The sequence below is a fragment of the Staurois parvus genome, unplaced genomic scaffold (genome assembly GCF_062004578.1).
Source record: "Staurois parvus isolate SC_StPar_1 unplaced genomic scaffold, SC_StPar_1.0 ptg000172l, whole genome shotgun sequence".
Classification (NCBI taxonomy): domain Eukaryota; kingdom Metazoa; phylum Chordata; class Amphibia; order Anura; family Ranidae; genus Staurois; species Staurois parvus.
This window is the reverse complement of record NW_028317968.1, coordinates 2,532,595-2,547,137: the sequence shown is the minus strand read 5'-3', so window position 1 is coordinate 2,547,137 and position 14,543 is coordinate 2,532,595. Positions and strand designations below refer to the sequence as shown.

General features: G+C 40.2%; 1 protein-coding gene across 1 annotated transcript in view; it reads right to left on the bottom strand.

Moving 5' to 3' along the window:
* Positions 1 to 234: 234 nt before the first annotated feature.
* The window catches only part of YWHAG (tyrosine 3-monooxygenase/tryptophan 5-monooxygenase activation protein gamma), a 50,211-nt gene continuing 35,902 nt past the window's right edge, over positions 235 to 14,543 (bottom strand). Inside the window, exon 2 of the mRNA XM_089676581.1 lies at positions 235 to 3,513. Within this exon, the coding sequence (XP_089532707.1) occupies positions 2,857 to 3,513 (657 nt within the window). The 3' untranslated portion in view covers positions 235 to 2,856. The remainder of the gene's footprint in view (positions 3,514 to 14,543) is intronic.

Genomic DNA, 14,543 nt, shown 5'->3' with positions numbered 1-14,543 from the left:
CCCCTCTCCCCCCCAGATGCATACTTGCTCTGGACGCCTGGGTTTGTTTACATACCACTGGAGATCTTATGTGCACTGACAACATTCAGCAGTAACTTCCTATAGGGTCCTATAGAAACCTATGAAAACTACTGCACAGGCACAAGAAAGATTTGGGGAGGAATGCATAAGGGTTCAAAAAGGGCAAGTCTGACGAGACCACATAAGACTGTGAAGGAAAACACCACACATTGCTTTGAAGCAGCACCCACATCAGATCTGTAAGTTTATTTGCTCAATGTGCGACAGTTACATAATGAATCACATTCATGATATTCCATCACTGAGGAAAACTGCTAGAAATGGTCCGTGTGCCAAAATAAAATTAAAAAAAAAAAAATCTGTACTGAAACACGGAGTTTGTTTAAAAATAAAAATGAAACAAAAATGATAATCCACTGATCTGACCTTAAATAATTCACTGCATTACAATGACAAAGAAGCACAAACATAGGCTTATTCAAAAACAGCAATTGTCCTACACGTTAATAATTAGAATTTCACCATGACTAACACCAGACTTTGAGGTTAGGCTAAAACTGGTGTTTAGGATCCCTCCCACACCCCGTCTGCCCAATTTTTTATTTTTTTTATATTTTTTAATTTTTTTATTCTTTTTTATTAGTATTTCTTTTTTTTTTCTTTTTAGATCAAAATTATATATCTGCATGTCACAATAGCAACATCCATTACAGACCAATAAGTGATTACAGCTCTGTAGAACATAGTCTACCTTTAACCCTTGCTTTCCAATGGAGAAAATAGTTTTTGCTTCTTAAAATAAAGGCAATGAAATTGAAGAGTAGTTGGCTTGCCATAGGAATACATAACATCTATTGTATAATTTAATTTCAAGCTACGTTATAGAAATACAACACTAGCATGCACAATATTGTATTGAGATTAATGCAGCGATAGTCATTTCATTGGAAAAACTGTTAAATAGGCAAGTGCAATAAAAAAATGCTGCTTAGAACCTACTCATCATTCCTAGCATTGGAGCCCTCTGAAAGTCTTTAAGGTTTTATAGCAGCCAAGAAAAGGAAATAGTTCATGTAATTCCAGTAAATTACTTCCACACGGGACAAGTAAATTTAACACTGATCACTGGATAGACATTAGGGGACAGAAAGGAAAAACTGTAAATTAGCAATCTGATTAGCCAATTCATACTAGGGAGTAATAAACTCATTTAGGTATCTAAATCAAATATTGGCTTCAATACTTGTATAGTAAGCATAACTCATTAAGTCTGAATGAAAGTTGCATCAGCTAAAATTTTGTCACATGTCCTGTAGTTACCTATGGCTTAAAAATGATATATATGTAAAAAAAAAAAAATCTTCCTATACAGTTTCCTTTTAAATACTTCTAAACTAGAACGTTTAGAACTTTGGTTGCAAGTATCAAACCAGAAGATTACATAAAGCAGGTTTCTAACAGGAGTTATCCATTTAATGCATGCCAAAAGACACAATGCATGGTAAAATGCGAGATTAACTACCCTTCCACATAGCAGATGATGCAATGAAACCCTAACAAAAATTAAAAATTCATCCAATTGGTTGGGGATTCCTTTGTTAAAGGATTAGTGGGAATAAGGTTTACATTTTTTTGATACATAACCTTTACAAGTATATTTTATTCTATTCATGTGTAATATTCAAATCTATTAAAACCAACAGCCAATGTATTACCTTCCTGGTAATTTATAGCAAAAATGTAGCCAAGGAAACAAAACACTATAGTGTTTAAAATTCTACAGTTAAATGCTCTAGGATACTCCAACAAAAAAGTACACTGCAGACTATTTTTACAAACTTTTCTTCATTTAGAAGTGGAGGATGGAGTGGGGGTTAATTTTCTTTTTCTGTGCCCCACAATAATGCAGGACCGAATATTACCTGAGGCACTCATTCCTACATCTCAGTACAGATTTTTTTTTTTTTTTTTTTAAACTCTGATGCAATTTCAGATTCTTTAAAGATTTATAGGGCAGCCATCAACCATGCTATGGTTGAGCAAGAATAAATTAGCAGAAAAAAAAAACAAAAAAAAACAAAAAACACCACTATGAAAACTATACTGTTGTATGACTGCAAGAACACCTAAATTGTATGCGTCACGCTAGATAGAAGAGAGATTTAAAGTCCATCTGACTTTTACTGTGAACTCATAAGTTACTAGATCTATACCCAATGTCATCAATAGTTAATGGAAAATATTTTCTGAAAGAAGCAATCTTACCGATTACCAATTTAAGTACTTTTAGGTTATTCTATTGCTGGCAGAGTGAAGATTAGGTTAGTCAGGATATTTTATTGTGGCTGTAGAATTCTGTGTAAATTAAGTTTTAAATAGGTGCAGTGCACAAAGTACACAACACACCCTAAATAAATATGAATAAAGCATGAAGGGCAAGACGTGCATACAGCTAAAAATATAAATATAAAATAACTTACTGGAACCACAAAACTATTAAAAAGGCATTCCATTCAAGTTATTCCTATTCTTAAATCTCTTTCTAAATATTTCTAGCGATAACTTAAAATAAAAACAGCTCCACTTTTATTAACTACAGAACAGTCCATGTGCCAGTGTTAGGCTGCCATTCCATACTAGCACAGCCAGTCTAACTTTCCACTCGTGGTGTTTTGGCAAAATGTCGAAGAGGCAATCAAAGACAGGTGGTAGGGTCTTCCCTGGGGAGGTTGTCCCTTCCTTGCCCTCCCCCACCCTCAACCCCCCACTTGTGGGAAAAAAAATAAAGACTGCGGTAGTAGCATCAGCGTGCGGCTGCCAGTCCATCAGGTGGTTTTAATTATTCCCTTCTCCACCATCATCGTCTTGCTGATCACTTGTCCAGAGTGTTAGGTTGTCACGTAGGAGTTGCATGATAAGTGTAGAGTCCTTGTAAGAGTCCTCATTTAGGGTATCCAGCTCTGCAATAGCATCGTCAAAGGCTGTCTTGGCCAGATGGCAAGCCTGTTCAGGGGCATTTTGGATCTCATAATAGAACACAGAATAGTTGAGTGCCAAGCCCAGCCGTATAGGATGAGTAGGTTGCATGTGTTCCTTGCTAATCTCATGAGCCTCACTGTAAGCTTTCTCTGAAGATTCAACCACTGCTGCTCTCTTTTCACCAGTGGCAACTTCCGCCAAGTATCGGTAATAATCGCCTTTCATTTTCAAGTAAAACACTTTGCTTTCATACTGTGTTTCACTACAATTTTTGATTAGGAAATTATCTAAGAGGCTCAACACATCCTGACACACTGCTTCCAATTCTTTTTCAATTTTTTCACGGTAGGCACGGACCATTTCTATTTTCTTTTCATTGCCATCAGCAGATGTCTTCTGCTCAATGCTGCTGATCACTCGCCATGATGAGCGACGGGCTCCAACAACATTCTTGTATGCAACCGACAACAGGTTCCTTTCCTCATTTGAAAGAGGGTCATTTAATTCAGTCACCTGGCAAAATATAAAGCAATATGAATATCAAAAAGTAAAATATTTTGAAACAAATTATGACTCAACAAGTTAAGGCATGTGACCTTTTTTTAAGGGCTCATTCACACCAAGGTGCATCGATGTCAGTCTTTCTGCACATGTTCTGCAAGCGTACAACAAAATCAATTGTCCTGTATGTGCTCTGTACACACAACACTACTATCAAGTGCAGATTGTTTCTGCACAGGAATCTGCAACGTTTATAAAATTAATATGTTCATGAAAACTTTGTCAGTTTCCATCAGTTTTTCTGCACATATGGTGTGAACAAGGCCTTAAAGTGGGATAGCCCAAATATTTTGTGTTTTGAATAGGGTGTAAAAGGGATTGTAGCCATTTAAAAAGTGGAACTAAATTTTCCAGTCCTTTTCATTCAAGGAAGCTGCTATTTTAGCCTCTGATCTGCAACTGTCTTGGTGCTGCACATGTGATCAGTTATGACTACAGCCATTTGATGATTTCACAGTTTGGTTGAAAGCAAAAAGTGTGACAGCATTCCCGTGAATGTAATTTTTTAGAAACCGTTAAATTGATGGTGTTAGCTCCACCTAGGTGTCACTGCACATCAGACGCATTAGGAAAAAACTGGTACAATCAGGCTGTCTAAAAATAAATTAAAAAAAAAAAAAAAAAACACAAATTTTGGACCCATGTCACAGCACAAAGTGGTTGTAAACTCTTAACCGGGGAAAAAAAAAAAAAAAAAAAAAAAAAAACACAAATTTTGGACCCATGTCACAGCACAAAGTGGTTGTAAACTCTTAACCGGGGAAAAAAAAAAAAAAAGTGGTCAGAGCTGAAGTTACATACTGCAAAGCTCAATGGGGAGGGCTGTATTAGCTGATTGGAGGGAAGAGACACACCCCTCTCCACACTGCTCACAGGAACAGAGCTGATGCTGTCAATCTACTGGAGGTCCTTCCCAACACATTTTTCTCTTAGTGGCAGGAAAACATGTCAGAAGTAACTCATGCTGACAGAGGAACAAAGCAGCAGACAAATAACTCAGTGCTCTGGATTGAGACAAGTACACACTATAGAGGGATATGCTTCGTTCATATTTAATGTCTAATGTTTACAATCACTTCAAACCTGACAATTGGCCACAGCAGCATGGTACTACATCGTGAGAGGGCAGGAAGTTGTGACAACCCTCCACCTTCCCCCTCCCTCAGCATCATAAGTATCTTCACACAGACATCACAGAGAAAGGACGCGAGACTGACTCTGCTAGTAAGTGGTGATTACAGCAGTGTGTCTAATGCTGGTGTTCTTTTGGACTTTCCAGTCAGAAAAAGCAGCACTGCTGTAAAAAGGAAAGCAGAGGCATGACTATACGGCTCCATGCACTCTGGGCGTTTAAATAACACTGGTAATGTTAGCTGTATAAAGTCACGTGAAAAAAACGTGGGTTTTGCAGCGGTTTTGTATTAGCGTCTAGCAATGTTTGCGGTTTTTAGTAGTGTTGCACCGAAATGAAAATTCTAGTGCCGAAACAGATACTGAAAATTCAGAATGCATGTGGCCAAAAACCAAAACATCTGCGTATGTGGGGGAGGCTCCAATTTTTATACATACCTATATCAGTGACAGCCAGTGAGGGAGCCTCTATCTACACTTATCCCTCAGTGTATACACAGCTCCTCTCCTGCCCCCTCCCCCTACAAAAAGGACCGGCCACATAGGGGACTATTGGTCCCCTATGTGATAGCAATGGAGAGAGATAGATAGATATAGATATATATATAGATATAATTTTTTTTTTTAACCATTGCTATCACATGGGGACCAATAGTCCCCTATGTGCCAGCATATGAGTGGCAGGTCCTCTTTGTAGGGGGGGACAGAGGCTCCCTCACTGGCTGTCACTTTTTTCTTCACTATAGCTCACAGAATTAGCGGTCACTTTCCCGGGAACTAAAGGAAACCGTTTCTCTTAAACTCGGAGAAATAAACTAAAAGGAAACTTTATTTTAGCTGGTGGGAAAGTGACCGCTAATTCTGTGAGCTATAGTAAAGAAAAAAAAAAAAAAAAAGCCGGTAAGTACATTTAAAAACCGGCACTGACAGGGCTATTTTCGGCTGATATTTTGGTGCATCCCTAGTTTTTAGCAATTTTGAGTTTGGTCAAAAAAAGTCCAAAAATGCTGGTTTGCTGTAACTTACAGCATTTTTCAGCGTTCGTGGTTTTACAGCTAAAAAAACTTCAAAAGCCTAAAAACAGCAGCTGTAAAAATGTCCAGTGTGCATGAGGACTGAAACTAAAGCCAGGGTACAATGTCAACCTAGTTGCAAATCTGTGCAACTTCAGTTGGCCTTCAATAAGCACCTATTTTTAAATTTTATATTTACATGATTCACCAACTTGCAGTTAGATAAGATCAGCAAGGCACAACATTGTGAAGCAGCCCGAGCAGAAAGTCTATATATGCAACTAGAAAAGCTACACTTTCTGGGGAAAAATTGTGTGAAGTGTTCTTGCCTCCACCAGTAGTCTACAACTGGAGTGGTCGCAGTTTAGAAATTGCCCTTCAAATTTGAGGTGTCTAGAGTGCAGTTTCAATGAATGTCAATGGGCGGCATGACTTGCAAACAAATGGTCATATTGTGAAAACTATCAGGACTATGGCTTAGCCGTGGACATTTTTAGTGGCAGCAGGGATAGCTGAACGTTTTGATATTGTGTAGGTGGGCTTGAAAATGAGGGAGTGATGGCAGTTTAGAAATCATGTCCTGATTTTTCATCTCACACTCTAGCTTTTGTCAGCTCCCACTCTAGTTTTGAACATTCCGCCATTCATTCCTATGGGACCAATTTCACCACAAAAACGCCGATATTTCGTGAACCATTCTGCGAAACGTTCCACAAAGTAATAGCACACCAATCAGGAACAATCCGCACGTATCGGTATATTACGGTCTATGTAGTGTAAAAACTGTGGGAGGAGTTAGAGTGGTAAACTTGGCTATAACAAGAATATATATGTGAGATAACAGGAAGTGGTCTTGCCATGGAAGAACATTTAAATTAGCAAACGGGTGTCTTACATGTAGATATAAAACCACAAGATGCATAGAGAAATTTTAAAAAACACTATACTACAACTATTTGGAATCAGGATTCCCCTTTACCAAAAGGATATTAAAGTGGTATGAACCCCAAAAACAAACATTTATTGTACAGCAGAAAATAATTCGATATAATGGAATACCTCATGGGGGAAAAAGGGGGGGGGGGGGGGGGGGGGAGACACACCTATGATGATATGTAGATTAAAAGTGGATTAGCCAATAAACAAAACCATCTCAAATCTACACATCTGAAACCACAGCAAACAGGTTCATTTTAAACGCCTCCTTCCCCAACTGCTAAGGCAAAACAGCCCTGGGTAAGCGCCAAATCACCCCACTTGGCTTTAAAAGGGCCGTGGTTCCTCCCAATCACAGGCAAAAATACTTGGGCAAGGCACCAGTGTCATCACATGGAGTGAATGACATGCTCCTCTATGCCCAAGAAATAGCGAGCATCTTTCTGCTTTCAGGAGATGAAAAGAACAGAGGGAAAGACTGGTTGACAAGTGAATGCTGCAGGAGAAAAGTGCACTAAAGTAAACCCATTGCCTAGGCATGTATTTAACCATTTCCATACCGGGCACTTTTACCCCCTTCCTGCCCAGGCCATTTTTCAGGTTTCAGCGCTCTCACACTTTGAATGACAAATGTGCGGCCATACAACACTGTAACCAGACTAAAATTTTATTTTTTTCACACAACCAGCGCTTTCTTTTGGTGGGATTTAATCACCACTGGGGTTTTTATTTTTTGCTGAAGAAAAAAAAAAAACTGAAAATTGAGAAAAAAGAAAAACACAACACGCTGTTTCGGTTATAAAAGTTTGCAAATAAATAATTGTTCTTCATAAATTTAGACTAAGATGTATTCTGCTACATGTCTTTGGTGAAAATAACCCAAATTAGGATGTATTATTTAGTCTGTAGGAAAGTTCTAGAGTTCACAAACTATGGTATAGATCTGAATATTGATCAATCCTGAAGTACTGACAGCCAATCTAATTTCTTGAGGTCCAAGAATGTCAGAACAGTACAGATATCCCCCAAATGACCCCTTTTTGCAAAGTAGACCGTCCAACGTACTTCATAAGAGGCATGGCAAGTTTTTTGAAGATGTATTTGTCATAATTCTTCGGAAAATGAAAAGTAAAAAAATGATTTTTACAATTTTTTTTCTCACATACTGTCAACAGCGCAGTACAGCGTCATCATAACTGGCATGGCAGTGATCAGGGACACTGATTGGTGACAGTATGAAAAAAAAAATTTAAATTTGTTTTTAATTTTTTACTCTTCTTTAAAGATTTTTTTTTCATATTTCACTTTGACCATAGTAACATTGTACTACTTTGGGGAAGTGATCAGTTTTTTTTTTTTTTAACACAATTTGCTTATAGCAAAGAATTACTTTGCTATAAGCAAGCATTTACTTGAATGACCGATTCATTCAAGGCTTTTTTTTTTCGTGCTTAACTGTGATTTGGCCACGGCTAATCACATGACACAGCTGGGCTGTGATTGGCCCAGCTTGTGCATGTGATCGCTGTGACCATTCACAGCTAAGCACACTAGTATACAATGGATGGCATGAATGAAGCCACTTATTGTATAGAACGGTCATGTGACCTGCTGTGATTGGTCACAGCAGGTCACATGGTTCCAGCAACGGGGCTGGTACTCAGATCTGTCATTGGCAGTGCCCGAGGTACGCGGCCGGTGACAGATCGCGCCACTGTGCGGCTCTGCAGGCGCGCAAACTGCGCATGCCCGGGAAGACGCCATATGGCGTCCACCCGGAATGCTGAAGGATTTTGCCGGCCGCCAAACGGCCATTGGCCGGGCGGCTAATGGTGACGAGGGAACCACGGCTGCAATGCAAAGCCGATACTGTTGGCCTGCATCAACATATGTTGAACTTGGATTGCTTGTCAGAAAGTTTGCACATGCTGCACGGTGTCCCTGATCACCGCCACACCAGTTATAAAAAATAACAATAAAAAATTACAACTTCAAAAACTCGCCATGCCTCTTACTAAAAATACCTCAGATGGTCTACTTTCCAAAAAGGGGTAATTTTGGGAGTAAATGTGCTGTCCTGACATTTTTGGGCCTCAAGAAATGGGATCAGTACATTAGGATTGATTGCTTTTCAGATATATACACCATCATTTGTGGACTAACAGGACACCGTACTAATGTAGGAACTAGCGAATGGAAACTGCACAGCAGAAAACATTCATATGAAGCACAGAAGATAAAATGTTCTCTAAGGCTGCAAAGTTCAGCAATACAGGACGTGGGACAGTAAGTATTAACGGTCTAGTATGCAGGAAGTGCTTTACATTTGCAAAAACAGAAAGGCTCTAACCACTAGCCTACAGGGCACTTATATCCCCTTTCTGCCCAGGCCAATTTCCAGCGCTGTCACACTTTGAATGACAATTGCGCGGTCATGCAACATTGTACCCATATGAAATGTTTATCATTTTTTTGAGACAGATAGAGCTTTCTTTTGGTGGTATTTAATCACCTCTGGAATTTTTATTTATCTTAAACCAAAAACCACTGAAAACTTTGAAAAAAAAAAAGTTTGTTTTTGTTATACAATTTTGTAAATAAATGATTTTTCTCCTTCACTGATGTGTGCTAATGAGGCTGTACTGATGGGCTGGACTGGTAGGTTGCACTGACGGGCATTGACAGGCGGCACTGACTGGCACTGATGGGTGACATTGAAAGGCAGCTCAGATGGGCACTGATATGTGGCATTGATGTGGCACTGGCACGTGGCACTAATGAGCACTGACAGGTGGCACTTCTGGGGCCACACTGATCATCAGTACCCTGATGATCAGTGTACATGTCCCCTCCGCGGAAAGCAGATTACCGGCATTTCCGTGTTTACATGTGATCAGCTGTGATTGGATACAGCTGATCACATGACCGAGCCGACATCTTCGGCTCTTTCCGTGATCCACTGTGTCCGAGGGACACAGCGGACCGGTGATCGCCACGCTGCGTGCTCCCTGAGCCGCGCATGCGCAGTGAGAATGGTAGGACATCATATGACGTCCTATCAGAACGAGAGAACCACCTTGCGCCCGTCATTGTACTATAGGGCTGGCGGAAGGTGGTTAAGGGCAGCGAGTGTGCAGAGAAAGTCAGTGAGGAACAGAGGGCATGTAGCCTGCCTGCTTGGGCTAAAGATCACAAATAGCTGCCCTTTGCAAGAGTGTGTGGCAAGTATGCTTCACCTATGCTTGGTGTTGGCTAATGGGGTGTCATTTTGCAGACTTCAGCCTCAGCAATTTTGAGCCTTAGTAAAGCTGGCCATTTACTCACAACAAAACCCCAAGATCCATCTATGGTATACATTACACAAGACCAAATCTCCTGCTGCAGCTATATTATTCTGACAGTTTACCACACCAGTTGACAATTTCCACCTGGCTCCATCTATTTTTAAAATCAAGGGATGTTGGGCAGGAGGTGGTCAACACCATCATACTTACCTCCTCACCAACGGTCCAAGGTCTGCAAGGAGCCCCTCCAGGCTGATTCCGGGTGCCAGTCTCTGGGCATCCTCACTGGCCAGAGCAAGATGATGTAACTCTTGCGCAGGAGTTGGTCATCCCAGCACATGGGGACTGTGCCAGCACATGCGCTACTCAGTTTATACACCATAGAAGACTAAGCAGGTAGGTTTATTTAAAAGCAGAAGAGACTTTGCATGCATCATCCACAATAGCCTGCCCATATGTTTTTGTATGATGCCTTTATTTCTGCTTTGCTAGCAAAAGGAGGAAAAGAAAATTAGGGCATGAAGAATAAAACCTGCAGTGGCCTTTAAGTGCAGTTGGAGGAATGGGGGGGAATCTTCCTTCAAGGACACTAGCGAAAAACATCAGTATGCTGGAAGTGTGAGGGGTTATACCTAGCTGGTCACTTGCCAGTGTCTTATAGGTGGCAATATAACCCAATTATCTCTGAATCCTATGTCCACTCCTAAGCAAGAGACACATGCAAAGTCTCCAATCAGTTTTTCAAAAATTAGTTGAAGTTCCTCCCCTCTGGGATCTGCGAGCTCCCTCAGTGCTGGCAACTTCAGCCAGTCTTTTCTGGGTTCAACATCTTAAAAGGATAAGCTCACCTTTTCGATATAAAAAAAAAAAACAAAAAAAACAAAATAAGTGGCATTATAGTAAAAAAAAAAAAAAAAATATTTAACCACCTCCCATCCGGCCATTGCATATAAAACAGCCGGACGGTGGCAGTGCAGGGTCAGGTGGCCGTTTATAAACGGCCTCCCCGCACCCTGCTTGTGCACGCTCCCCGGGAGCATGCAGCACCACGATCCGATGACCGCTGTGTCCTCCGGACACAGTGGAACACCGATCGTTGGATGGGACCTCTGTGCGAGGTCCCGATAATGTGATCACTGATTGGCCAATCAGTGATCACATGCAGAGTAGTAAGCAAGATGCCACTTGTAACAACATTGCTTACTACGTGTGAAATCTGTGAATGATCACAGAGGTCACATGGTATTCACAACAGCCTTGTACCAAGTGACAAGCTGTGACCAATCACAGCTCACACAGTAGTTCTCAATGGCTGCAAGAATGCAGCTAGAGAAAAGGAGAAATGATTGCTTTTACAGCCTTTATGGATGAAAAAGCAAACAGTGTAAAAAAATCTTCATCACCCCCCTCCAGTAGTACAGTGTCACCATGGTGACACTACTGCTAGGGTGACAGTATGTAAAAAAAAAGCAAATAAAAATTTTTTTAAAAAAAGTTAAAAAATTATAATTTTGGTTATAAACTAATTTGGGTTATTTTTTTTATTAAAAAGATAACAGAATAAATTTTGGCCAAGATTAATGAAATATATTTGCTAAATTTTATAAGAAAAACACTTTTTTTCAAAATGTTTGGACTTTTTCATTTACATAGCCAAAAAAATAAAAATCCCAGTGGTAAATACCACCAAAATAAAGCTTTATCTGTCTCAAAAAAATGCTAAGAAAATTTGTATGGATACAGTGTTGCATGACCGCGCAATTGTCAAAGTGTGATATCACTGAAAGCTGAAAATTGGCCTGGACAGGAAGGGGGTAAAAGTGTCCAGACTGGAAGTGGTTAAGAGAGACCAAGAAACCCTTTATCCCAGCAGCAATATGCAGGTTAACAGACCTGGCATGCAGGAGAGACTAGCCGTAAGAAACCCTATAAAATGCCTGTCAGCAATTTTGCAAATTAGGTATATAGCAGTAGAAAAAAAAAAAAAGTATGGGTTCCAGCACAACTAAACTCAGCAAACTCACCTCCACACCAGTGGTTATATTCCATGCTGTCATCTTCTCCCTGACTGCCATGCATGTGGTATTTTATTGGCCAGAGGGAGATCTCATCCTAAATCTGCACAGTTTATCATTATGGCACAGCTGGAGTGTTCTAGGAATGCACGCAAAGATGCGCATGTATAGCTCAGTGTATATTCAATTGGAGACTGCGAGCAGGCAGGTAATGTGTATTATTGCATAAGAGACATAGTGAGGTCTAGCTCTGCTTTAATGTAATTGGGTAGCAACAACGCTGCTTTGCCCCTGAATACACAGCAGCATTGCCACTTGCATGCAAGACTGCGCCTATTGAGGGCTAATGTACACTGCAGCTGCTAAACTCACGTTTAGGAGCTGTTCAGCATTTTTTTCAGCAGCTCCTGAACTCACCCTAATGTTTTCCTATGTGTCCATATACACATCTTAGTTTACAGTCATTTACAGGCAGTTGAGTGTACAGAGGTTTCTTTTAAACGCAACAAAATTGCATTTAGACATCGATTTTATCAGCATTTCAAACGCAAAACGCTTGTAAACGTGGCTAAACGAGTCTAAACGCGGCAAATCGTGTTAATAAGCGTTTAAATTAAAAAAAAAAAATGCAAACGCTTCCAGTTCCCAATGCTGTCCAGAGCCTTTTTTCATCATGAAAAATGCATGCAAATAGTTTTTAAGGCACTCAGATGGACAAAACACTGAACACAGGATGTTCCTACCACGCTTGTCACACATTGTAATGACCAATTCACACCTCAGACCTCTCCCACCCTTGGAAACAAAAGATATGTTAATGACCATTCACACCTCAAATTCCTCATGAAGACCCCCTGCCAAGTGGCCTTAATGACTCTCCACCAGACACCTTTCCCACCCTTGGAAACAAAAGAAATGTTAATGAGCAACTCACACCTAATTATCTCAACACATACTGCTGTCTCTGCTTCTACTCAGCATTTCTCTGAAATAGTCTGGAAGTTAACAAAATTTACCACTTTTCACTGCATTCTGGGCATTTGGGAGGTTCTCCTGTGCTTATCTTTAAAAAAAAAATTGCTTCTAAATGCAAATGCACATAAAACGTGATGTGCAAACGCAGATAAGACTTTTTTTAACCTACGTTTTCCAGCAGTCAGTTTCCATCGTTCAGAAATGTCCCATGTACATGGGGCCTTAAACCACAGTGGGATGTGACAATGTTGCAAGGAGCAGGGGTATTACTGCTAATGCACAACCCTGTAACTTGCCAGTCAGCACCTGAGCACCACTAGTCCTGTCCCATGCTTTTTGGATTGACAATTTAAGCTGCAGTGACTGGAAAAATAGAAGATTTGGCTCAGTCAAGAAAGGTAGCGTTTTTAGTTTTATGAGACTTGTGCATCACACATATTAACTTTTTGGGAAATAATTTTTTTTTTTGTAAGACAGAGGGCCTTTAGAGTTTTCTGTGTGATTGAATGTATGAAGTGCTGGCTAATTACTTGTTTTTTTATGTTTCTCTTTTAAAGTCAAGAGGTGGATTATATGGCTTTCACAATAAACAGACTTAAAGTGTGGACTCTGTTTTACTCTTCATACTTCCCCAAGCGGATGCTGCATCTGTCCCCTGCCATCTCTAAATGTGAGAACTCAGCAATCACATGATCGCCGAGTTCTCATTGGCGCTCTGAGCAGCGAGCAAGTGACTGTCAGTCACTGAAGTGTTTTTGAGGAGTTTTCCATTTCAATATGTTTTTGGGGCTTTTTTTTTTAACTCACAAAAACATGACCCAAAGATGCTGCAAGCAGGAGTTTTTACACTGCAATGCCTCAGTGTGAAAACAAACTTTCACATACATAGGGAAGCATTTTTTCTTGAGCTTTTCAGGTGGTTTTTTAACACAAAAACACTTAAACTCCTCAGTGTGAAAGCAGCCTAAATCACTGTAGGTAAAATAGGTTTAACATCAGCAAATTCAATTATAGGATTACTGCGTTTAGACAGTTATTCTGAAAGTAAGGGATACGTGGCAAGGAGATAGGTGGAAGCTGGGAAGACTCCATCAGAAGCACGTGCCGTAAATGTAAGGGTTTTGAAACTGTTTCAGCAATGGGTTTAGTTCCGCTTTATGTAGCATTTTCAGTTATATTCTGCTTTAAAGTGGAACTGAACCAACGATTTAACCATTTTATCAAAACCGTTACATTGAAGGCATGCCATGAATGACAGCGGTTGATTGTGCTCTCAAGCATACTGTCAAGTCATCAGATGACTGGGGTCAGGGCTGATAACATATGCAACACCATGGCAACTGCAGATCAAATAGAGGCTTCCTAGGCTGTAAGGAATAGGAGGGTCTAGTTCCATTGTAAATATGAGCGCACTTTCAGACAAAAAGGCATTTTTGTTCTCTCCCTCATCGAAATGATACCATGCTGCACTCCACTAATGTATAATTACTGGGATACAATGACCTCTGGGTATGGTTTACATCCAGCGGTGAAAAGTTCTGTTCCTGGGCAGTGCCTACACAGTAGAAACCCATTGACTCCTATGGGGCGTGAGAGCCCCATAGAAGTCTTCAAGCTTATACTCACAG